This window comes from Furipterus horrens, unplaced genomic scaffold, assembly GCF_987537825.1.
Source record: "Furipterus horrens unplaced genomic scaffold, mFurHor1.1.pri manual_scaffold_17, whole genome shotgun sequence".
Taxonomy (NCBI): domain Eukaryota; kingdom Metazoa; phylum Chordata; class Mammalia; order Chiroptera; family Furipteridae; genus Furipterus; species Furipterus horrens.
In genome coordinates, this window is record NW_028327187.1 from 111,759,925 (window position 1) to 111,786,418 (window position 26,494).

At 42.2% G+C, this 26,494-nt stretch overlaps 1 protein-coding gene and 1 pseudogene across 1 annotated transcript in view; one reads left to right on the forward strand and one right to left on the reverse strand.

Moving 5' to 3' along the window:
• CA5B (carbonic anhydrase 5B) overlaps window positions 1–26,001 on the reverse strand; it is a 39,097-nt gene extending 13,096 nt beyond the window's left edge. Inside the window, exons 1-3 of the mRNA XM_090263914.1 lie at window positions 25,726–26,001; window positions 14,047–14,233; window positions 3,903–4,100 (exon numbers count right to left, since the gene is read on the reverse strand). Coding sequence (XP_090120040.1) covers window positions 3,903–4,100; window positions 14,047–14,188 — 340 coding nt within the window. The 5' untranslated portion in view covers window positions 14,189–14,233; window positions 25,726–26,001. The remainder of the gene's footprint in view (window positions 1–3,902; window positions 4,101–14,046; window positions 14,234–25,725) is intronic.
• On the forward strand, window positions 18,641–18,847 carry LOC149991843 (serine palmitoyltransferase small subunit A pseudogene; annotated as a pseudogene).
• Window positions 26,002–26,494: the final 493 nt, after the last annotated feature.

The following is a 26,494-nucleotide window of genomic DNA, read 5'->3' on the forward strand; positions in this document are numbered from 1 at the left end:
TGTCAAATAATTATATACTTATTTATTTGAGGTTGTTGATATTTTGTTCTTTCTGTGCTCTGAGATGAGAGGAGATTAAACTTGTGAAAAATTATATAACATATATAAAACCCCCAGCATAGTGTCAGGTAGGCAGCCTGTGTTATGTTCCCTCCCTTCTTTTGCTTTTAGTGTGGAGGTGAGGGAGCTAGCGCAGAAAAGGATGGTGAAGGGAAAGGTAATATACAAGCCCCATACAAACAGAAGGAGATTCAGGAACAGGCATGAAACTTTTGGGGACAATGGAAATGCTCTAAAATGGAATTGTACTCATAGTTGCACCACTCTATAAATTTACTAAAAAATATCACATTGTTTTTTTTTTTTTTTCTAAAAAAAGTAGATGCAGGACCAAAAATAGGGAAGGGGAACTTAAAATGTTTGTGAAAGCATTCTTAGTAGGTTCATTGGTACTGCTCCCAAACGTGTAAAGTAAGGGAAGCCAGATGAGGCAGGAAACATCCTTAGGGGAACAAAAGGACTCATCTCTCCTCTCCAGTGCCTGGTAATATTGATGATGGAAATAATTTCAGAGGATGTGATCATTTATAGGAGTCATCCATGGGACTCAGCCCAGGCATAATTCAGTACCCTTTCCTATGATATTTTGCTAACCTCATATGCACTCATTAAAATCAGTAACTGTGTCCTATTCAGGGGAGCCAAGTATCAAAACAGTACCCAGCAGAGGACGGTGGTATGAGATGCTCACATACCTTCTCTTATCCTTTTAATTTCTGTAAGACTGGTCGTGATGTCCCTCTTTCTTCCCTGATTTTAGTAATTTGAGTCTTTTCTTACTTTTGCCCCATTGTTTACCTGGCTAAATGTTTGTCAATTTTGAGTTCACTGATTTCTGCTCTTTTCACCTTCTTTCTGCTTGCTTTTCTTTTTCGTTTCTTAAGGTAGAGGTTTGGTTACTGATTTCAGAAAACTCTTCTCCAATATAGGCATTTTCATCTATAAATTTCCCTCTAAGCACTGCTTTTGCTGCATCCCATGAGATTTGGCATGTTTTGTTTCTGTCACATACCTTCTCCAGCTCCTTCCTTTACACACTTTATTCTCAGTTCTTTGTAAAGCACACTGTAGCAGCATTTCCTCCTTTCTGGAGGGAAATTTATAGACATTAATATTTATTAGATCCTTTCTTTTCTAGCATTAGCGTTGTTTCTTGCCTTTCTTCCTCTCTAGGATGTCTTTGCTTTCTTTTATTTTTCTTTATTTTTATGTTCATTCATTGTTTTTTTCCTCTTTGAATGCTATTGATTATTTTGAAACAGCATGGAGAAATAGCAGTGAAGAATAAGCAGGAGATAGGAGGCAGTCACTGAAATATGGAAAAAGAAAGAAGAAGAGAGTTAGGTACTTATGAAAGATTAGTGGTATCTTAAAGAAAATAATTACTAAAGCACAGTGAAAAAGAGTTACCTATTTTGGTCCTTCCTAACAAGTGGAGAATTAGTAACTTCTCCACAATTTTTCTTGCATTTTGTAAGAAGAATGTGACACTAACTCACCTAGAGAAGGTAAGATTAAGGAATGACTTACTTTGTTGTGTTTGGAGGTATGTAGAGAGCTATTATGAGGAAAATGTTGATCACTTGTGTTTCCATGAAGAGATTGCCCATGTGAATCGGTGGATAAAAATAATTGGATCTATTGTTCAAATGAGAAAAAACATGACTAAAAAAACAAAAAGCTATTTACCTTGAGTGATCCTGGGATTAACTTACTAGATTAAGAAACCCATTAAACAACTTCCTAAGATTTCTAACCCAACAAAGCAATAATATATTGGCAACACTCCCTAGACTGTCAGGGTCATTAGAAGGCTGAACACCATTTAGAATGCTCAGAACAAAGAAGGTTGCTAAGGACCTAACTGGGATTGAGACTGATTAATTGAGAGGATTGCTATGCATCCACAGTGAACACATGAGAGCTGGTATTCTGTACATTGAGCCTGTCCATTAGTCTAGCTCTGGCAGGAGTAATGGTAGAGCTTTAAGGAAGACAAGTAGAGCTCATCATAGTGCAAGATGGTCACCCGGAACACAGGACTTTAGCTTGCTGTTTTGAAGATTTCTGGAAACCTTACACAAAATGTAATATTATAGGCTTCCAGTTGAGATGAGGGCAAACGCTAGGGTTTAGAAAAATTAAGGAAGTGATAAATCTGGAGAAAAAGGAGGAATTTCTAGTTTGAGAAATATAAATAAGATGTTTATGGTTTTGAGATCACGTCCTACCGTGAAGGAGAAAGAAGAAAATGGGTGATAAATGGGTAATAACATGGAGATACCTAAACACTTGAGGAGAGACTCAGACACTTTCCGAAACACAGTAGAGAAGTATGTCAGAGGGAAGAGAACCAGAGAGAGGAATCCCATCAGAGGATCAGTCTCTTTGTAGTTGGGCCACAGGGCCATGTGTAGGTACCAGAACATCACTACAAAAATGCAAGGAAAACCAAGATATGGTTGAGAATCCTAGAGCCAGGATAAACACAGGAGTGAACATCTCCATTTATACTTTAATTTACACCACGATACAGTGAGGCCGCGATAAGTGAACCGCAATATAGAGAGGGGCTGCTGTACCCGTCACTCATGAACACTTCCATGGACTCATTTCCTCATGTTTATAAGAGGAAATTAATTTCCTTTAAAGCAGCACTTCCCAATCTCAGCTCTACTGATATTTGAGGTTGGCTAACTCTTCATGAACACTGTCCTGTCCACTGTAGGATCTTCAGCAGCATTCCTGGCCTTGCCCCACTACATGCCAGTCACATCACCACCCTCCAGTTATGACAACTGAAATGCTTACAGACATTGCCAAGTGTCCCCAGTCCCTGGGGAAGAAGAGGTAGCAAAATTGCCACTGGTTAAACACCTCTCTTTATGACTTAAGATACACTACTTCAACTAATAATTATTTCAGTCTACTTATGACTATTCGATACCATCAAATTTGACTTGAAAAAAAGAAAAAGGAAAAAGAAACCTGCACAGAATTCATCACATTCTAAAGTTTCAGGTAAACTTTGAAATTGTTCAGATTAGTTTCTATCTGGCTTGGAGGGAAAAAGGTTTGAATTTTAAAATACCTTTTAAAATAGTTTCTTTTAAACTAGATAACATTACTTAATTAACAAAATTAAAAGAAGGTGAGTTTCCATTTTTTTAATATACTAACAAGTAGTTAGGACTATAACCTTGCCCTGACTGGTGTGGCTCAGTTAGTTGGGCATTTTCCAACAAAGCAAAAGGTTGCTGGTTCAATTCCCCATATGGCGTATGCCTAGGCGGCAGGGTTGGTCTGTGGTTGGAGCACGTATAACAGACAACTGATTGATATTTCTCTCCCTCTATTTCTCCCTCCCTTCTGCTGTCTCTCTCTAAAAAAAAAAAAAAAACTATAACCTCATGCACATATGAATATTTTTTCACCATTTCAAAGGTATTGAAATCTGATCAGTTAAATCTGATTAAAAAGCATTATTATTTAACATAAAAGTGTCTTGTAAAGTCAGCAAACAGAGAAAATTAGTACATATTCATAAACACATACAAAATAAATTTTGGACATAGCTTTTATTTCACACCCTCTCTTCTATATCAATTATGAATCTATACTTAGAGGTATGTATATTTATTAATAAAAATACTACCTACACTAGAAGAAAATGTGCATAAAACTAGAAGGGACTATTTTCATACATTGAAAAAATAAGTCCAATGTGTCTCATCATTGTTAACAAAAAAGGTCTATGCTTCCACGGAGGCAGTGTGATGTGGCCCGTGCCAACATGAAACTATGCCTTTAACTCCAGATAAGACTATCAGTCTGGCTCTCACCTGATTTATCTGTAGAATCTTCAAATTCCACAAGGAAAGAGTATCCATTATTCCAGATGTGTAGGCAGGTGGTCGGATCATAAGAGATGGTGAGCGGTTTTAAGTCAGGATCGTAGACGCTGTCCCTCCATCGGATGTTGATGGGTGACTGGCGCTCGCCTCCCGGGACCAGGTCCGTTCTCTCCCATAGTGGGTGCACTAGAAGAAAGCACATCAGGACTGTCATCAGGATGTCCCTTATCTGTGATTACACATGAGGGAGTTCTGTTTGTGGACAGCTTGTCGAGGCTAATGGAAACTGGGAGTCTCATGACTTAGTCGCTTAGGGGCTTCATGGACTGACGAAAGCCAAGGACATCAACACAGGAAGGTCAGAGAACCCTGTGCAGAGGAGCAGCCTCTGCTGTCTTGTCAAACGGGAGCCTCCCAGTCGACCTTTATATTCCACGTAAACCAAATGCTACCTAGTCCTGTAATAACAGGAAAAATGCATGGAGATTATTAGGATTAAGAATTTTGTGGGCCTCACCTGCTAAACTAGTTTCTTTTGGGGGGGATGCCCATTTTATTTTTTTTAATATATTTAATTTATTGGGGTGACATTGGTAAATAAAATTATATAGGTTTCAGGGGTACAACTCTATAACACATCATCTGTATATTCTACTGTGCTCACCACCCCAAGTCAAGTCTCCTTCCATCACCATTTATCCCCCCTTTACCCTCTTCTACTTCCTCCACCCCTTTCCCTCTGGTAATCACCATCCTGTTGTCTGTGTCTATGAGGTTGTTTTTTTTGTTTGTTTGTTTGGTTTGTTTACAAAATAGAGACAGACTCATAGATACAGAAAACAGACTGTTAAACTAGTTTTAAACACAGGGGCATATGAATGATATTTTCAATAATGCACTTATTTTCAACAAAGTAAATATAGAAAGAAGAGAAATAATTTTTGGAAAGCAAATGTTCAACCAAGAATAAGGTTTTAATTGGTTGGGTAGTAGAAATAAAGGCTTGCATAGCATGCATCCAGTAATTTTGCTTCCTGTTATGAAGATTTCTGGATTCCTTACACCACAATGTAATATTATTCGCTTCCAGCTGAGACTGGAGCACACTCTAGTGTTTTGGAGAAATTAAGAAAGATACTGATGTAGCAGGAGAAAAAGTAGTTTAAGATATATAAGATGTTCAGGGTTTGGGAGCCTTGTCGATGGGGAGCAAAATGAGCCATCCCAATATTTCTTTAGCATAAGGATTGTTTTACACTGATTATTTTTAAACAACAGCTGACAAATAAGAAGCTCTGAAAACTGAGTAGGATACCCTTTTGTAAGAAACATTAATATTTATAAGGAAATCTCCACTTATAAGGGTGTCTCCCTCTCTGTACCAGGAAAAGAAGGATGACTAAATCTCTAGAAACTCTTAACAGTGGAGAAGGCACTAAACTAAATCTAATAACAGCTTTACCCTAGTCACCCCACTTACTTAGACCCCTGCCCCAGCATCTTCTTTTGTCTTTAGTTGAAGATGGTATTTTAGGTGCTGGCTTAGGCCATTTTGGGGAGTTACTCCCATGTACACAGGAGTTATCCATGTTGTTAAATTTCTGTTTGTTTTTCTTTTGTTAATCTGTCTTTTATTAGGGGAGGGAGGTGGGTCTCAGTTCAGAGCCTAGAAGGGTAGAGTAAAACTTATTTTTCCTCTCCTACACTGTCATATCATACAGAAGAGAGAAGAAAATGGGGGACATAGACATACTTAAGCCCTTAAGTAGACTGAAATACTTCTTGAGTCACAACAGGGAAGTCTGTCAGAGATGAATGCCACTGGAGGAATTCTATGGTCCTGTTTAAGAATGCATGCTGAATTCGCCTCTTATGGAAGCAAGCTTTGAGGATTAGGCAGCCATTCTGCAAAACGCAGGTAGAATATTATCATTGCTAAGGTTCCTAGAGTTCTGTTCATAACATGAGTAGCTATGGACATTATATATTAAGGTGTATATGCACAGTCTGTCCCACATGGCCACCGATGACCCCACTGATGCTGATTTTTCTATCAAAGATTCAAGCGCACGGTATTGTAGTTGCACAGGAACTTCATTTCTTTAATATGACTTTCCCCTTAATTCAAGCTAAGTTTGTCCAGTCTAATGACCTACTGCACACCCACTCCCTTAATCATTAAGTCCTTAGAACACCAGGTTCTGGTTAGTATCAAATGGTCTTAGTAACAAAACCGCAGGTCTGCTGATTAGGGAGCAGTTTCAAATGAAAGATAACATCTTGACCTCAGTTGGGTTTCAGCTCCAGGCCCACACAAACAGAACGTCCCTAGCAAGCACACCTTCACAAAACTGGGCAAAACGACGCCATGGCTGACATCAGGACCTGATACAATGATCACTACTCCTTCTCTGGCCCCAACCAATCAGGAAAGCCCACGACCCAAACTCCCTTAGTCACCACGATTCATAGGTTTACCTGTATATAATCAATCAGTCCTCATGCAAGGCACCGGGGAGCCATGTCTTTGGGCATTACTCACCTGTGTCTCTGGTCTGGGTGCCATTTCCTTAAATAAACCTTATTTTCCCTGTTGCAAACTCCTGGTTTGCGCTTCATTGAGCTTTGATGAGTGCTCAATGTTACCCTTTCATTTGGTAACAGTCTTTGTGCCAAGTGCCTGATAAATCTCACCAGACTTCCTCATAACACAGACAGATCTGTTCAGACTCCATGCATGATGGCTTGCACCCACGTGTATAATTTAGGGTGTTACAGTTCTCTGCCCTTTAGAAGCATCGTAGGTGGGTAGAACTAAGACCAACAGAACTAGAAGAAATACGACTGAGAGAAATCATTACTGACGACCTTCTGTACTTCACCCCACTGCTAAGAATGAGTCTAAGGATTTGAGAGAGTGACAAGGCAGCTGCTCTCCAGTCAAACCCCCCTGTGTATGGCAGGGTCCCTGACATTTCTGTTTCAACAACAACAACAGAAAACAAACAAACCAGAAACTTGCCTCCGGTTTACTCTTACAGAGGAAACATTCTTCTTTCTGAGGTAGATGCCAAAGCTGGAAGTGCAAGATCTCAATCTTGTCTTTTTGGGCAAAAGTGCCCCAGCAGTACAGACATAAAGCTCTCCAGGATGTTTCTAGGCCAGTGGTTCTCAACAGAGGGATTATACCCCCAGGGGACATTTAACAATGTCTAGAGACATTTTTCGGTTGTTATAGATGGAGGAGTACGCTACTGACATCTAGTGAGTGGAGACCAGGGATGCAACTAAACATCCCATAATGTGTAGATTATCTGGCCCCAGATGATAACAATGCCGAAATGGAGAAATCTTGGTCTAGACCTAAAAGCAAAGGCAAACTCGGAGTATTTATCCTTTTCTTTCTACTTTTTAATATAATGCAGTACTTTGATCTCTAGAGAGGTCTGAAACTAATGTTTTGGGTTTTCTCCCTTCATATGAAAGAACTTCTGAAGAACACGAACTCTTTCAGAAATCTAAAATGGAAAATGTATATGAATTTGTACAATATACTCATACTATAATTGGATTAGATTGCAAATTCTTTGCAGGCAGGAGCCATATCTTCCTCCTTTTTTATTGTCTTATAGTGCCTTATTTGATACATGCCCTTTAATTTTAGTATTGAACTACTATTGTTGTGATAAAAAGCTCTATTTGATTTTGTGATTTTTTTAAACACCTAGAACAGCCCTATTTCAGTTTTATATATGCCTGGCACAAAGAGTCTTTACATCTTCCCATCTGAGATATTCAGACTTGTGGCTGGGGACTTGAGAATTCATACTTCTTGTGTATCAGTTTGATATGATTTAAAACCTACTTGTTTATTATGAACATTGAAGTTGTTTTTAAGAGTGAAGTTGTTTTGATGTAAGAATGAAGTGGTTTTTTTTAAAGTATATTTTATTGATTATGTTGTCACAGTAGTCCCAATTTTTTCTTTCCTTTGCTCCCTTCTGCCCAGTACCCCCCTTCCCTCCAGCAATCCCATCCCCCTTAGTTCATGCCCATGGGTCATGCATAGAAATTCTTTGGCTTCACCCTTTCCTATATTATTCTTAACTTCCCCCTGTCTATTTTGCACCAACTGATTATGCTTCTTAATTCCTGTACCATTTCCCCATTTCTCCTTCTCCCCCCTCCCAGCTGATAACTCTCCAAATGATCCCCATACCTATGATTCTGTTCCTGTTCTGGTTTTCTTAATTGGATTTTGTTTTCATTCTTTAGATTCAGTTGTTGATAGCTGTGAGTTTGTTGTCATTTTAATGTTCACAATGTTGGTCTTCTTTCTCTTAAATAAGTCCCCTTAACATTTTATATAATAATGGCTTGGTGATGATGAACTCCTTTAGCTTTACCTTGTCTGGGAAGCACTTCATCTTCCCTTCCATTCTAAATGATAGCTTTGCTGGATAGAACAGTCCTGGTTGTAGGTCCTTGTTTTTCATCACATTGAATACTTCTTGCCAGTATCTTCCTGCCTGCAAAGTTTCTTTTGAGAAATCAGGTGATAGTCTTATAGGTACCATTTGTAGGTAGCTCTCTGCTTTTCTCTTGCTGCTTTTAAGATTCTCTCTTTATCTTTCACCTTTAGCATTTTAATGATGATGTGTCTTGGTGTGGTCCTCTTTGGGTTTAGCTTGTTTGGGATTCTCTGTGCTTCCTGGACTTGTATGTCTATTTCCTTCACCAAATTTAGGAAGTTTTCCTTCATTATTTTTTTCACATAAGCTTTCAATTTCTTGTTCTTCCTCTTCTCCTTCTGGCACCCCTATGATTCAGATGTTGGCACATTTAAAGTTGTCCAAGAGGTTCGTAAGCCTCTCCTCATTTTTTCCAATTCTTGTCTCATTCTGTACTGGTTGACTGTTTCTTTCTTCCTTATGTTCCAAATCACTGATTTGAAACCCAGTTTTCTTCCCTTCACCATTGGTTTTGTGTGGATTTTCCTTCGTTTCACTTAGCATAGCCTTCCCTTCTTCTCTTATGCATTTGCCGTACTTAAGCACATCTGTCAACCCTGTGAGCATCTTTATCACCAGTGTTTTGAACTCTACATCTGTTAGATTGTCTGTCTCGTCATCTGTGAGGTTAGTTATCTCCTCGTCAGTTAGTTCTCCCACTAGAACCTTGCTCTGTTCCCTCTTTTCAGCCATACTTCTCTGTCTCCTCATCTTGATAGGCTCCTGTGTTTGCCTCTGTGTTTTAGGTAAAGCTGTTGCACCTATTACGTTAAAGGAGTGGAGCCTTAGGTATTCATCAGTATGGGTGACCCGTTTCACCACCTTGTGGCACTGTATGTGGGGGAGGGGTCTGAGAGGGAACAATGCCACTTGCTCAGCACTCGCCCCTTTTCCAGGGACTTCTCCCACTTCCGTATGGGACTAGTGCCTCTCTAGCTGTTGCCCTGGCCATTGTTCCCAGAGTGGGTGGGTCTGCGGATGTTCTAAGACCATGGGGGCCCTTTAAACAAGTGGACTCTGCTGAGAGACCGGCAGTTTCGTCTTCCACCCCAACCCCCACTGGTTTGCACAGTCAGAAGCAATGAGGCTTTATTTTCCCTGGTGCTGGGACCGTGAGCTGCATGGGCTGATCTGGTGCTGGGAGTGCTCCCCAGGTGTCCCTCTCTACTTTTTAAAATGTGTGACTGCTCTTTCCGCTGGCCTGCCACTGCCACCAGTGCTGTTGCCACCACCGCACTGCATCCTCTCTGCCCCAGCTCCACACCTTCCTACCTGTCTGGATGAGTATTTCTTCTTTATATCTTTTTTTGTTGGACTTCCACGCAGCTCAACTTTCTGGAACTTCTGGTTGTCTCTAGTTTTGCAGTAGTTGTACTGCTTCTTAGTTGTGGAGGGAGGCACAGCGTGTCTGTCTAGGCCTCCATCTTGGCTGGAAGTCTGAAGTGGTTTTTATAAGTAAAGTTGTTTTGATTGATATGAGTGATGTAAACGTTGTCAGGATGACATCTCATCTGTTCTCATGATAAGTATTCAGTAGTTAAGCTGCTGAGGGGTGCCACAGTGGCATATCCGTAAGAGTATAAGAAGAAACAGGTATGGCAAGAGGACATTTGTACTATAAATACCCAGAGTTTGAGAGGACTACTGAGAATGTTTGGCCTGAGCAAGATGGTGGCTTGGGTCATTTTGAGGAGTTACTCAGTTTTTCTGGGTCTGTCCCATGTATACAGGAGGTATCCATGTTTTTGTTTTTCTTAAAGGAAATGTTTTTAATATTTATCTTCTCTTTACATATATAATATACGTCACTTCAATAATCACAGAATCCTTTTTTTCCAATGCCACAAACTGCATTATAAATGAAGCTGGTACTGCAGCTTATCAAAATATACAAGACAGTTGATGTTTTATATAAAACCATTTTGTATGTTAAGCTGTTCCCAAAATATTTTTTTCTTTTTCTTTTCTGGCCTGGTACCCCTGTTATTAAAATTCTGTTTGTTTTTCTTTGATTAGTCTGTCTTTTGTTATGGGGTGGAGAGCTCAGCCAAGAATTCAGAAGGGTAGAATGAAATTAATTTGTCCTTCCCTACACACATATGTGTAATTATCTGCCTCCCTGCTGCTCTGCAAAGCAGGACTGAGCTGGTTATGTATCACTGGTAGACTGAATGTTGATGATAAAGAACATTAATGGGGAAGACGAATTCTCCTTTCATCTTTATTTCATATCAACCTACCGATCACATTATTTTTTCTTTAAACATCTTCCATATTTATCTCTTGCTTGTCTCGCCCAAGACTTCATACCATGCCTCCTTTGCCTCCTCTGTCACTCCCCTCTACTCCATCTTCCCAAACTGTGGTCTTGACATTTTCTCCAACTGCTCTGACCTTTCCTTCTGCTGAACTCACACCGCATTCACTCTCACTCTCCTTAGCACCCAAACACACCCCATGCAATGTGCATTTACTTATCTGCTCACAGGGCCTGTGTCAACTCTAAGTACTTAGGGCCTGAGTTCTGCAGTTTTTCTACAGGCCCAGGGTTAAACTTGGTACCAGGCACAAAGGAGGCACCTAATGCTTATTTTACTCATAGAAAAAACCAAACAAGTTGACACAAGGCTCTCTAACCTTACCTGTAAACCACAGTTTCTCTAAATAGGCAAACAGGTATACCCCAGAACACCTCCTGCATTCATAAGATCATATATGTCTACGTCTCTCTCATTTATGAAAATCCTACCAGTTCAAGCCCCTTCCCTGACAACCCGACAGTACCCCTCATCTGCTGTTACTCCTAGGTAGGTGTTCTGTTCCTGAACTGTCTAGCATGCTATCCACTTGCCTAGTGTGAGTAGTTTAAATTGAAATGTTCTGTAAATGTAAAACACCTAGAGACCTTGAAGACTTAGCAAAAAAAAAGTAAAATATTTCATTTATAATCCTTATATTCATCTCATTTTAAAGTGATAATATTTCAGATATATTAGGTTAAATAAAATATATTAATAAAATTAGTTTCACCTATAATGAAACCAGTTTTATCACACGCTCATTGATATACAGATACATACCATAGGAACCTAACTCTGAACTATATGAATCAACCTATGGTAAAGCTGGTTAGTCACAGTCTCCAGGAAACCATCCAAGATGTTGGCTGAGGATGAACTGTACTATTGTTCTCCAGGCTTTACTTGGGCTCCTCGCCATTAACTGGAGAAATATAGAACAATTTTCTAACAGAAACTTTTGTCAAACAGAACCTTCTCTGACAATAGACATTCCCAATATGGTAAGCGGTAGCCACATGTGGCCATAAAATTGTAATAAGTGTATCTTTACAAGTAAATACACGCAGGAGGCTAGTGGCTACATTTTATACAGTCCCATTCCATTTGAGGTTGTCCTAAAAAAGAAATATTTCCCTTCTTTCTAACAGGAAGGAGATCATGACGTTAAGAGTCATTGGAGTAATAACAAATCTGTACCATTTCCATTCTAGAGGATGATCTTTGTATTTCATTCAATTAGGAATCAGCATAATTACATTTATTTTCTCAAGGTGTAAGATCTGATGCCTAAATTTCTTTCATGTGACAATTCCACTAAATTTCACGGGATGATACAGGGTAACAGGTGCACAGCTTTTCCCTTTATTTTATCATGTTACCAGTCCTCACAGTTAGGACTGTCAATACGTACTGTCTGCTACCTGAGATAACAGCAACCAGCAATTTGAGCTTACGGCCAGGGGCTGCCTGGTGGGAGGGAGGGCAGTGAAGGCAAGGCAGGAAGCACAGGGCTCTGGTGTGATGCTGCTTTCTGAATTTGCCACACCCTCCTCCTCTGGTGCAGCTCCATCTGCTTCACCTGGTGAAACACTCGAGGAAGGCACTGAGCCCATGACGATAAGACAGATGGTGGTGAGGATAGCAACCCCAGGACCAGAACAGACACCAGCAGGACTTCCCAGGTGTCTTTGCTAACCCTCAACACTCTTGGGTCGTTCCTGGTCACAAGTCAGCGAACAATGGGCCTTCTGCTGGGGTACTGAGCTGCCAGAAACGATGCATATTGTTTTTATACCAGGATGTGAGAAAAAAGACATGCCCACTGGCCCAGGGAACAGAGACCGTACTATTCTCCCGGGTGAAAACAGGGGGAGATGGCATCATATGACAAAAGCCAAATCGAATGGTGACTGTCACAGTAACTTACAAATAAGTATATTTCATCTGCAGTGAAAAATTAATCAAGAGTAGCCCCGACCTCCCCAAGCCACTACTTTGTGGTTTTTGTCAATACTAAAAGAAGCCAAGTATCTAAAAGACATGAGCATATCGGACTTTTAACTTCCTGTAAATAAAAATGACGAAATGAAAAACAAGGGAAAAAAACCTGAGTAACTGGATAAATGACTATTTTTTCTACTTTAAGCCCCAGACCTCACCTCAAAGAGCCAGTGTTGAAAATAAGCCAGTTTGGGTAGGATGTGGGCCTGCTGGTAGGAAGCCACACCCAATGACCAGAAATGTATTAAAACTCTGGCAGCTCATTTTAATGAGAACACAGTCAATGTGGGAGGAAACAAAATACACCGTCAATAAAACTGTACTTATGAAGCAGTTTCAAGGCAATGGATTTAGCTAGATTAGCATTACTAATGAATTCCTTTCCTTATATGCATATAGGGTCAGAGAGAGTAAAGCCTAGGAGGAAAACTTTAAAAGCCTAGAATTCAGAATGGAGCAAATATTTAAAAACACTGCGTGGATCCATGGTGAAAGTGGAAAATATAGAAAATACACCTAGCCATTTCATTAAACTCCTCCCTCCACCAACACACACATTGTCCTCTTCCCACCCCAGTGGGTCTCTACCAGGGTTATTGTGTCCCTCAGGGGGCAACCAGTGAGGCATGCCACCCACCATCCTACAGTGCAGAGGACAGCCCCAGCTACACAGAACTGCCCACCTCATGTCAGTAGTGCCACAGTGGAGAATCCCTGGCCCAGAGAGACACGGATGTGACTAGTACATCAGCAGGGGGATGAGATGCGGGAGGTTTTGGTGAAGACCATTGCTGCCTCACCTGATCTGCTATCTTTACAGCAGAACACACACTTGACAAGCTGCTCAGCTAGAAGTAGCTGCAATTTGTAACTGGGGAAAGAATATTCCAGACTGTGAAGTTACTGTTCTGAACTGCTGGCAAACATTAACATGCATTTTCCAGAACGTTCAGATCCACGGAAATCATTCGCAGTTGGTGGATCAACCTGAATAAAAAGACAAAGCTAACAAGAAACAACGAAGACCAGGTTCCAAAGTACTTGGAACTGGGATACCTCCCTTGTCCTATATGTGCATGACATCATTTTAATATGTTAAAACCAGTCAAGTAAAGCACTTTTGAAATCTCACTGTGGTAATCGTTTTCAACGTACACGTCTATCAAATCACCACGTGGTACAGTTTAGACTACATGTGCTATGTGTCAATATAAATGCACCCTGGAATGCCACTGGTACTCTATCTACAAAGCCTTCACACACACGTGGTTGTTAGGAACCACAAGCCTCCTGCTCTCTTAGAGGCAGCGGTGTACTCACAGACTCGGTTCCGGGTTCTGTAAGTGCAGGTGTAGAGGCTGCAGGGCCTCACTGGCGTGGACCTCAGAATCTGGAACGTTCTCCACAGTGATTTGCATGGCGAGGCTTGAAGAATGACTCTCAGGCTACTCATCACCACCATCTTTGGCTTGAAGTCTTGGTCAGTTTACAAAGAACTTGCAGGAACCTAATAACCCAGAGGGAGGAAGACAGAGAAGTAAAGCTGTAAATAGTAGAGATTGAGGATCATGTGGAAACCTCTAAGCAGGACAACCACATGCAGACTATCTGTATACACTGTGCGGGTGGGGGAGACCCAAACGAGAGTCAGCAGTTTATCCACGATTGTTCCTGAAACGCACTAGTCACCCCAGCACAACACTCACTTGCTCCGTCATGTCCACTTTCTGCTCCTGCCTGCACACTCTGCTACCTCAAATTCATTGGTTGCCTCATTGGCAGGGTTTGGATGACTGACTCATGTGCCCTGCCTTTCCCTTGAGATTGGCAAATATTAGAGGTCCAGAAAAACAAATTTCTTTAACTATGGGAATGAAGAGACTGTTTACAGTACACTTTCTTGAAATTAAAAAAAGATATTCACTTCCTGAAATCCAAATTGTCCAGCACGGTATATACATGTAAGAAGTAACCAAAGTTTAAATCTCCCTCCAGGCAGCCTAAATAAAAAAAATCTGCATCTGCGTTGTTTAAAAAAAAACAATCCAAGATGTACATCCTGCCCAAATAGTCATGGGTGGTTTTGAAATCTATGCTGAAATATAACCTGTGACTGTGCCAATTCTTAAGTGTAACACTATTTCCATTCATTAATGGGAAAATGCAGGAGGTTAATCCTGAAATAATCTACAGGTAAATTCAATTTGAATGTTAATTTATGACTGCACTGATGACCTCTCTCCTCTTCCCGTGTTCAGAGTTAAGAGTCTTGGATGATGATGCTTCTCAAGGCATTCACTGCAGTGTTCTTAAAATGGGGTAATGCTAACTTTGGATGCTTCTCCCCTGCTCTCTGCCCAGTATCGACTGATTGATTCATTCAGTTTTTCTGAAAATTCCTATTCCTGTTCCAAGTAAGCAAACAAGTTCAAAAATGAAAATCAATTTTTTTCTTGTTATACATTCACTCTAGTATAGATATCAAAGTGTTTAGAGTGATTACTTGAAATGCATTTAGACAAGTCTTCAGGTCATCATTTGAGCATCCATGAGTATGGTCTGGCTGCCTGGCTGAGTGTTTTAACTCTGCTGACCTCTCAGCCTCATGTCCAATTGACGCTCGTACCTTCACACTAGCCACATGGACTTTAGTTCTTCCAACATCTGACGTTCCTCCTTCCCTGGACCACTCTCACTCCCTCAGTGCCTGGTTAATCTACCCTTTGATAATCACATCCAACATCACTTCCTAGAAGCCCCCCTCCTCTCTCTTGGTGAGTCCAGTGCACTCATTCTTGGTCGCAGAGCTCCTCACAGTTGAATTAAATACCTCATCAGGAATGTAATTTATGACTCCATCTCCCCAGTATCCATGCCCCACAGTGGTAGGGACTATCTCTGTATTAGACACAGCTGTACCCAAGACATGTGCCTGGCACATGATGGCTACTTGATGATCTGAGTAGGTGGAAAAGACCTTGGTGATAGGAAAGACCTCCATCCTAACTTCAAGAACTGAGAACAGTAAAATAACTGCTAGTATGCTCTCGGTAGATTTATTTATATATTGTGAACACTTTAAAATGTCTGTGTTTAGCCCTGGCTGGTATGACTCAGTGGATTTAGTGCAGGCCTGCGAACTGAAAGGTCAAAGGTCACTGATTCACTTCCTGGTCAGGGCACATGCCTGGGTTGTAGGCCAGGTCCCCACTTGGGGGTGTGGGAGAGAGAACCAATCTATGTTTCTCTCGCACATTGAAGTTCCTCTGACTTTCTTCTCTCTCTCTAAAAATAAATAAATAGAATCTTAAAAAAAAAAAAAAAAAAAAGCTTGTGTTTTAGGAAGAGGGTCCCATATCCCTATCTATAATATCTGAAGGACCTCCAAAGTTCTGCCTGGTCTGAAAGAGGAACCTAACCAAATGTGAACCTAACCTGTCTTACAGGGATGGGAGTTCTGCCAGTATCCATTTTCATTCAAACATTTATTGTCATTTCCTTTGCTTGAGGCAGTGTATTGTGTGCTGCCATGAAAGACGAAAAAGGGTTAGAAAAAGGAATTAAGTCCTGATACATGTTATATAATGTGGATGAACTTCAAAAACATGATGCCAAGTGACAGAAGTCAGACAAAAAAAGGTCACATATGGTATGATTCCCCTCATATGAAATACTTAGAAAAGGCAAATCTAGAGATAGAAGGCAGTATGGTGGTTACCAGAAGTTGGGGGAGGGGGAAACGGGGAGCAATTGACTCATAGGTATGGGGTTTCTTTTGGGGTGATGTAATTGTTTTGGAACTAGATCGAGGTGGTGTTTGAACAACATTGTGAGTGCGCTAAATATTCCTGAATTACACACTTCAAAATGGCTAGCTTTACGGTATGTGAATAATAAAACAATGCAAATGGTGTGGGAAGGGAACCACACAGCAATCCAGTTCTCAGTAGGTGTTAGTGCCTTCTCAGATTCTGCCTTAGGCCTGCTGGAGGCCTCTCAACAGTTTGGCAACGCCAGGGGACGACAGCTGCCAAACAGCACAAAAAGAGAAATTGAGAGGCCACTGAAGACATAGGCCACTTGCAGACTCGAATTTGATTGTCCATACTGTCTTTCCAACAAGAGAGTAAGATATAAAAAAGCACACAAGGGTCCCCCGGAGTGCAGAGAAAGGAGGCACCCATTCTAATTTCACCCTCTCCTCTCTATGTACCTCAGTGCTATTAACTGGCTGCAAACTGGCTCTTGTACCCTGTACCAGTGCCCTTGACCCCACCAGATCGGAGCTAGAGGGGAGAAGGACAGAGCCAAGGGAAAGGTGAGGTGTGTCCAGCGTAGGCAGCAAGCAGTTACGATCTTGAAAGAAACCACCGAGGGTTCCAGGCAGAACTCTTATTAGTTAGTTATTACTCCATGTGCCCGGACAAGTATTGTAAAATGGGGTGTGACAAGGGGCCAGCTTTCAGCCTCATGCTGTGCACTGTTGTCCGCAACACTTTGCCAGTGAACACACTGACCTCAGGGAGCGTAGATGCAAGTCACCATATGAAAGGGCACTGGTGGGAGTTCCTGAACCACACGGAGGCTCCTTACCTGTAGGCTTAACTCCCTTCCTGGGGTCTTTAAGGCAGTGATGCCTAAAGTACGCCTTCACTCATGAAAGGGGTTTGAAATTTTCAAACCGAGTTAAAATCTCTTCTGTTTATAGTAGTTTTGTGTACGTGGTTTGTATGTATACACTTTTGGAGGGAGCAGATATGTCAAAATGTACCTTCTATTGACTTTCATCCCCAAATTGAAGCAATAATGAGCAACTCTCTCGTCCAAAGCGCTGTGCTAGGTAAATATGAAAAAATCATGTTTTCTCACTATTCCCACAAGCTTGCAATCTACAAGGAAAAACTATTTAAACAAACAACTTATTTTTTTAGTTACCTTTTTAAAATGATAGTAATATATATATATATTTACCATTTTCACTTTTTAAGTCGCATTAGATATGTTCACAATATTGTGTATCCAGCACCAGTATATATACCTCAAACTTTTTCATCATCCCATATATAAACTCTACCCATTAAAAGATAACTCCTCATTCTTCCCAACTCCCCACTCGCCAAACTCAGTAATCACTATTCTACTTTCTATCTCTCTATATTTGATTTCTCTACATACTTCATATAAGTGGGATTATACAATATTTTTTCTCTGAGTATGGTTTATTTCACTTAACATAATTAAACAAATACTTCTTAATGAAAGCCAGATGTGATGATAGTCCTGACTAAAATTCATTGAGAACAGAGGGCAGAGGCTTTAAGTGTCAGGAGGGGTTAACATCTGAACCATGTGCCAGAGGATAGAGTCTATTTTAACAGCAGGGTCAAAGACAGAGAGATGGACAGGGGTAATGACAGCGATGATGAGGACATGGTGGTGCACGGGTGCTTAGCAGCCAACGCCAGAGAGGACAATTGAGGTTGCAATATGCAGAACCTTGTGGTTTTTCGGTAATGAATCCCAGTGTCGGGGGTGTGTGTGTGTGTGTGAACAAACATGTGGAAAAGGATTCCTTTCTTGCTTATAATCTAAATTTAAAAAGAGACTTAGTAATTTCCGGGAACACAATGCCAGGTACGAGGTATACTCAACAGGAGGGACTTGCTGGTCTGTCCTTCAAAGAGAATGTTGTGATAAGACAAGGTCAACAGCATGCCTGACCACCAAGAGAGTTGTAAACATGGGTGGGCATGCTCTTGTCCCTGCACAAGGGGCCACATGAGGGCCTCAGACCTGTTACCATGGCACCCAGAGCAGTCTGGATAACTGATCCTTGGTGTAGCTCCACAGCCATTAGAAAAGCCCTAACTCACAGGCTGACACTGGACTGCAATGCAGGAGACACACGGCAGAGATGGTGCTGGCGCGGGCCTGCAAACAAATGTCCTGGTTCTACTACCAGGACCTGCTGGTCACGTCGGGCTACATGCTAGAGCCCTGGGAACAGACTGTGTTCAATTCCATGCTGGTCTCCATCATGGGGATGGCACTGTACACAGGCTACATCTTCATGCCTCAGCACATCGTGGCGATACTGCACTACTTTGAAATTGTACAATGACCGAGATGTGACCGGATGCAAGTGGTTGCATAAGAAAGAAGCACCCTCTGAAGTTGAAATGAGACTTCATCAGATGTCATGAGAAACTACTTGATGTCAATGCAACCAACCCGATGAATATAAAGACTAAAATTCACGAGTAGAACAGAAAAATAATCCTGACTCATCTGTTGTGTTCTTTAATTTTAAAAGAGGCTCTTGTGTAGTAGTTTTTGTCTATTTTAACATTGTAATCATTTGTACTTTGATATCAGTATTTTCTTAACCTTCATGACTGTTTAAATATTACCCCATGAAAGCTTTTCTTAATGTAACTTTGAGTACATTTTAATTGCCTTCTATTTCTAAAACCCAAAGTCATTACTTGGGCTTTACTGTTCTTGCTATTGCATGGCATAGACATCTGCCTGGTTATGTTTCTACTCTTGACCAAAGTTTTGTAAGCACTAGGGCAGGGGAATGCGGAGGGAAGATATTTTATTGAGAACTATTTACAAAAGACTTATCTGTAAGTTTGAACTCAGGAATACAGTTTTAGTTATCTAGACTCTAATAGCTTCACTTTAAAATTACAAAAGTTTTTCTTAACAATGAAAAAGGCAGATCTTGCTAAAGTTAAAAATATGGAATATTGTACTTTTTAAATATCTAATTTATATGTGAATTAATTCCCAGAAAACATTGGTGATGATTCTTATGACAAAAGGTGATTAAGTAGCATTACTGTGTAATGCTTATATACCATAGAGTTTTTAATAGAAAGTAAATCAGTTTCCTGTGAGGGTCATTATTAACAATATACTTCCTTAAGTTTAGTTTCATGATTGAAATGGGTGCTGCAAATGCATTTGAACATTGTAATAAAGGTGATGAAGTGAATTGTTAAAAGCTGTAGCAAAAGAAATGTAAACTTGGTTAAAATCCTTTCTCTCCCTCTTTGTATTGTTCTTTAAAAGATTTTTATTCCTTAAATGTAAAGTGATTTAATTTTTTGATGTCAATTCATTAAATTCAAAGAAAGAAAGAAAAAGAAAAGCCCTAACTCAAGGCTGAGCTGCCGCAGAAGGCTAGGGCTGAACTCCAAGACCATGGTCATGCCTTGGGGACTGCTCTGCATTCTGCAATCATGCTGTGTGTACACCATGCCAAGGGTGGTGGCTGATGACACCTCACCCAGAGGAAGTGTCTCCTGCCCACTTCTAGACTAGCTCTCTAGGACTAGGAGGATACAAGAGCTCCAGAGAGCCTGATGTCAACCTCACCTTCTAGGTTGTCCTCCTCCACAAAACCCATGCAGTACTGGGCTACATGTAGTGATATGGAAGTCTGAACTTCTGTCTGTCTCTTATGAATACTGTTGATCTCACTGCAGGAAACATTGACTCTGAAGACTACCTTGTTCTTTGTGACAAAAACAAAATCCTGTTTTTTTGTTTTTTTTGGTAATGAATCCAAATGTATCTAAAGTTCCCATAATTCCAAGTCTGTTAATGTGTTGGCCAAGCAGATGCCCAGGGAAAGTAGGGATGGATCAGGATTTGAGATTAATTTGTAGAAATTTCCAAGAGACTAGAAGGCTTTTAGATATTATTCCTTGTGTATGAGAGGAAGCACATCAGAGAAGGAAAACTCTGACTCCAAAAAACCTCCGCTGCCTTGCGGCATACCTCTTCAGGGGAAAGGCTAAGGGAGTAAACCCCGACAGAAAATCCGGAGCCGGAGTCCCTAAGGCGGTTTGAAGTTGTAGTCAACACCGGCAACTCCTGCGGCGCACCTGAAGCCAAGCTGTATTGACTCTGTCTTTCCCTTGGACCCTTCAGCTGCGAAGAGAGGGGGGGTCTGCTGCATGGGCAACAGCAGACCCTCCATATCACCCTGCCCAGGCTCTGTAGCTTCAGCTTCACTGGAGAGGACACTCCAGCGTCATCGCAAGATGTCGAATCAACACGGGAGGAGACAGATACCGTGTCACTCCCGAGTCGGACTGCACAGCCATTCTCGGCGGTGCAGATAGACTCTTAAGAAGCTACACCATCGTCTCTCGAGACGGACGGCTGCCGACGATGAGAGGAAGCACAAATGGTTTCTGATGACTCCATCAGCATAGTGCATGATGGATGGGAGTGGGCAAAGAATGGAGCCAGGAAAGCCAGTGATGAGGTGATTCCTTCAACCATCCTTCATTCAACCCCATCCCTCTTTTATTCTTTCATTCATCAAGACAGCAATCAAACATCTATTAAATGCCAGACATCATTCTAGGCTCATTGGAGAACAAAATTCTCATAGGGAAAGACAGATAATAAACAATAATTTAGTACATAAGTCAGTTGTAGAGATTATTAAAGTACGTTCAGTAAAAAGTAGAGCAGAATAAGGTGAATTTGGAGTGCCACTGGGAAGGGGTGTTGGCTTTTTAAACAAATTGCTCAGGGGAAGCCTTACTGAGAATGTGAAGATTGAGCAAAGGATTGAAGGAGGTGAAGGAATTCATTATATGGCTATCAGGAGGAAGGGTATGCCAGGCAGAGGGAATTGCCTGTGCAAACACCCTGAGGCATGGAAGTGTGTCTGGCACATAAAAGGGATGGTAAGGAGGCCAATATGGCAGGAGTGGGGTCAATCAGGAAGAGGGTAGTAGGAGATAAGGTTGAGAGACAATGGACACCAGATCAAGTAGCTGTCTAGGCCACTGTAGAAGTTCTTTCTCTAATTCAGGTTTTTCATCCTCAGCATTGTTGACATTTTTGACCAGATAACTGTTTTTTTTGGGGGGGTGGTGGTGGAGGTGACCTGTGTATTGTAGGACATTCAGCAGCATCTCTGGTCTCTACCCACTAGATGCCAATAGCACCCTCCTTCCAACTGTGACAATCAAAACCATCTCCTGCCATTGCAGATGTCCCTTGGAGAAGGGGAATCACATCTTAGTTGGGAGCTACGGCTCTAAGTGAAATGGGGACATGATGAAGTTTTTGGAGCAGAGGAGGGACATGATCTGATTTATGGGATGGGAGGCAGGAAAGAAACAGAGACCATTCAGGAGAATCCAGGGGCTGGAACTAAGGATGTCGCAGTGGAGGTGGTGAGAAGTGGTTGGGTGCTGGCTACATATTGGAAATACAGCCCACAAGATGTAAAAGAGACAAGTCAAGGATGACTGGAAGATTTTTGGCCTAAGTAACTGGAAGAACAGAGTTGCTATGAACTGAGATGAGGACAATAGCAGGCGGAACAGGTTTTGGATGGGAAATCAGTAGCTCAGAGTTGGGCATGGGGAGTTTGAAATGTAATTCCAATAACCCAAGTGGAGACTACGAAACACTGAACTGGACAGTAGTAGAGATGGACAAGGCACTTTGCATTCAAGAGATCACCATTTTGGTAAAAAACAACAACATAGGTTTTGCACTCAACTGGAGGAGAGAAAAGGGAAGAAGTTGAAGAAGGCTTCCTGATTTTACAGCTGGATGATGCTGGTGGTAGAATGAGGATAAATCCCTGATCAGAGAAACAGAACCTGGCACAAGGTGGGAAGGGAAAAATGACCCTCCTCATCTAACTATATGTTGGATCTGAGGCCCAAGGTACAGCTGAGAGAAAAGGTGTAGAAGAGTTGGCAATGCAGCTCTGGTGCTCAGGAGAGACTAGAGAGAGAAGGAACACCCCCTCACCCCAGGAATAACAGGCGTAGACAGGGAGACTGAAGAAATGGAGGCCAAGAGATGCAGAAGGAACAAAGACAATCAAGAAAGGAATGGAGCATGGGAGGTCATGGATGAGGAGAGTTCCAGGAAAATCCAAATAAACAGAAACTCAATACAGCTAATGCTGGGCTACAGTATCTCTAACAATACCTGAGGTTATCTATACTCAAGTCTGAAGCCAATCCTCTCTGTTACATTAAAAGCTATAGAGATGATTATTTAAACTTACCCAGGATCTGATAAAATACAAGCTTGGAAAACCACAAATAATGTTTCATTACCAAACATAATACATAACAATAAACTACTACCATAAATTACTGGATTTCACAGGAAATTTGTCCTTAAGTCTGTCCGTAAAGATGGAACTGTTAACCTAAAAATAAGAGGTCCACATGAGAGGCAACAAGTGTTTTCGTTGAGATTTAAAAGAATAGCTATTCAGAAAGCACTGATTCAGGCAGAAACCCAAGTAGTGTTCTGATGAGGATCTGAAGGCAAGGGGCACTTACAAAGGAGAATCAATGCAGGAAGGGAAGGAATTTCTGTGGGTGTTAATAAACTAAGGAAGGAATTTCTATAGCCGTAGAGAAGCTAAGTGGTGCTAATTTTAAAGAATGTCTTTCATTTTCTGTCATGTAGTCATGTCTACTTTCCTGTTAGCTTTGCAGTCGTTTGAGATACAACGCCGTAGGCCCAGTCCCAAGGTTATTTGCCCAGGTCTAACAATCCAAAGGTTTGAGGAGTGAGATCTGCAAGGCAGTTCCTTTGGGAGGACAGTTCCAGCTCCATTTTGAAGTGGCTCCATCCATATTAATTTGTACAGAACCATGGGCTAAATGGGGCCCAGGAGTGCTAAGTTCTCTATACTATTGTCAGGGCAGCCTTGCTCTGAGAAATCACCCGGAGACCACTGTGGGATCAGGCAATGGGTTTATTGAGGGAAAAGGGGGGAGGGGAAGGGGTGAGGTGGGGGAAGGGGAGAGGCAGCTCCCGGACCAACTCAAGGGCCCGTAGGAGCAAGGGGAATAGGGAGCGGGGGACGGGGACCCCCAGTCCCCCTCGTGGGCCCGTAGGAGTCCCACCCGCACGTCTGCAGGTACCTTTTTTATACTTGTCAACCGCACATTTTGGTGAGGGTGAGTTTGCTTATCAACATATTCAGTATATCATTTATATCTGATTGCTCCCCCCTACACCCCCACACACCAGGTTAGTTAACATATGGGGCTAGGTTCATTACCATTTCCCCTGGGAATGGTTTCGGTCCATCAACACATCTTTGGGGAACTGCTAAACTCATCAGCATATCTTTGGGAATGGCTAAGTCCAGGGCCAGGTTGATTAGCATATACCAAAAGGCCAGGTGTGCATTCTAGCTGCCTCCGTGTTCTGACAACTATATGACTTTGCTATCACTAATTATTTATGTATGCCTTTCGATTTTACTAACACATCCCGTATCTGCTGTTTTGCTGACCTAGAAACATATGAAAAAGTGAAGATTCTGAAAGCCTCAAAAGAAGTCATTTATAAATGACAAAGAGTTTGAACTCTGCCTAATTACGCCAATTATACTATGAAAAACAGATAGCAAAAACGTATCTACTAAAGGTTATGATTACATTGAAAAAATTCCTTGATCCTTCTCAGATTAGCCCTTCATTTTCTCACCTCCTGATTTAGAAAGGAACTCAGCCTCTTGCCATTCTCTGAATTTAAATTAGAAGTTATGTTTTCCCTGTCTTGACTGAGAAAACTCAGCTTCCTCCTCTCAGGCTCTTCTTTTCTGAAAGTGTGCTTCTAGTCTGGGGTTGCCAAAGGTTTCAAAATACGTTTTAGTAACTGTTTACTGTGCTGCAACTAACTTCCCTCGTGTGGCCTATCCTCCTTCCATCAGATTTCTAAAATATTCATGTTCGCTCCTTCACTCACAATTCACTCAGTCTTCACTGCATTCAACCATGAACTTTCACATCCTCTTCCCTGGCTCCAGGGAGGTGTGTACAGGCACAGAGAATGGAGCCCTTGCTGGTCTTGACCTTCCGGTGAATTTCAGTCCTTGTACTGATGTAAAAATTACCTTAGTAAAAGTGGAAGGCTCTACATAGCTGAAAGGTTTCCCATTTCCAACATATCCAAGAACAGTGACCATTCTGAGGGATGCACCGGGGCAGATCAGGAGTATGGCTCGAGGCAGCTTCCCTCACTAGAGAAATCTGGTTACTCCTTCCCACATTCCAGCAAGACTTTTAATAGCAGGGTAAAGATGACCAGATTATCAGTAATGGAAGCAGGGGAAGCAGAAAGCAGTGTGGTTTTCAGTGGCTGGGAGAGAACACGTTCTATCCAAATTAAGGGGTACACATTAACTTTTTGTACCTCTCAAACTTCCCCAGTTAAAATATATGGGAAGGAAGGGCATTTACATGAATATTAAGTGGTTGCCACCAGCCTCAAGGCAGAAGCATTTAACACTGAATACCGGAAAGGCTCATTGCCATCAACACTTGTATTTCCTTGGTTCTCCTCCAATTCTGGGGCAGGACAGAGAACAAAAAGGCAAGAAGAAATTGCAAAACACAGAAACCTGAGATTTGTCCCGGCGACACAGCTGTAACGCTGATCCCCTGCCTTGCGGGGGACGACAGGGGGGTGACCCGACCACAGACCGTGGCATAGTCAGGGGAGGGAAGAAATACAACCCTGACCCAAGTCAGTCCCAGCTTGCCGCGTCTTGGCTTGTAGAACCGCAATCTCAGATCTGTAGTCCCGACCGCTGTGTTCAGCTATTTCACAGCTTCTTGAGTTATTCACATCCAACCAGCCTTAGCAAATAGTCCCCCTAAGGAACTGTCCCCACGCCGCCACAAATTCCCTGGGGCAGCTGTTTTCCCTTCAAGTGCAAGTAACTCTACAGGAAGTGCAGCCATGTGGTTGGTGACTCGCATAGAAGAAGAGGGATGCAGAGGCGGAGGGCGGGGAGCGCGGAGCCCTACCAGGCTACCTAGACCACGGAACGACCCGCAGGGACTCCGGCAATATACGCAAACAGCTGTCCTAGCTCCAGGACCTGGCAGGGTGGTGCTGGGGTATGTGAGAAGTATCCAGCCCTCCCCAGTCGGCCAGCCCCCTCTGTAGCCCCCGCTCCGCTCGGCCGTGGGCCCTTACCTGAATGGTTTCCCAAAAGCACGAATCTTACTCCGGGGACTCCAGCTTGCAAACTTCGCCATCAGAGCCACGCCCTCTATCCATGTCCCACTGCCCTGGCCACGCTCCCTGCCCCTATACCACGCCCCCTACGACTGGTCACTCCACCTCCACATTATTACTTGCTGCCCTTGCTACGCCACTTCAGACAGTGCCCCTCTCTGCCTTTGGCCTGTTCAGGCCCCTTTCGCCACAGCCACGCCCCTCCCTGGGCCAGCCGCCGAGCTCCGCAGGGTTGAGGGGGGCCACCCCTCCTGTTCCCGCCCACAGCTCCTGGCCCTCCCTCCTCCCTGGCGGGACTTGCTTGCGGTAATTCAATGTCGCATGGGCGCCGCCCCCCTGCAAACTTGTCTCTAGAGAAAACCCTCCTACCCGAGAACCGAGCTCTGGCTTCACTTTCTCGGGTGAAGTCAAACCACAGGTTTAAGAGCCTAATCTAAAAAATGACTTTCCTCGGGTTTTTACCACTTCCAAATATCAATACGATATATTGAGAGTAGGTGGCTCAGGAGGGAAATGCAAACACCGGGCAGGCCATGCACCCATGTTCCATCCCCCTAGTTTTCATGTCCGCTTCACCCAAATTTCTTCGAGCCAGCTTTTCCATCCTTTAAACTTCTTTCTAGTCCCTCGGGCAAATGAGGGGAGTAAAGGAAACTCCTGTATCTCCTGATGGTTCCTCCAGATAAACATTCCTAGGCATTCAATGAGCTCTTGCTGTCCTGGGCCT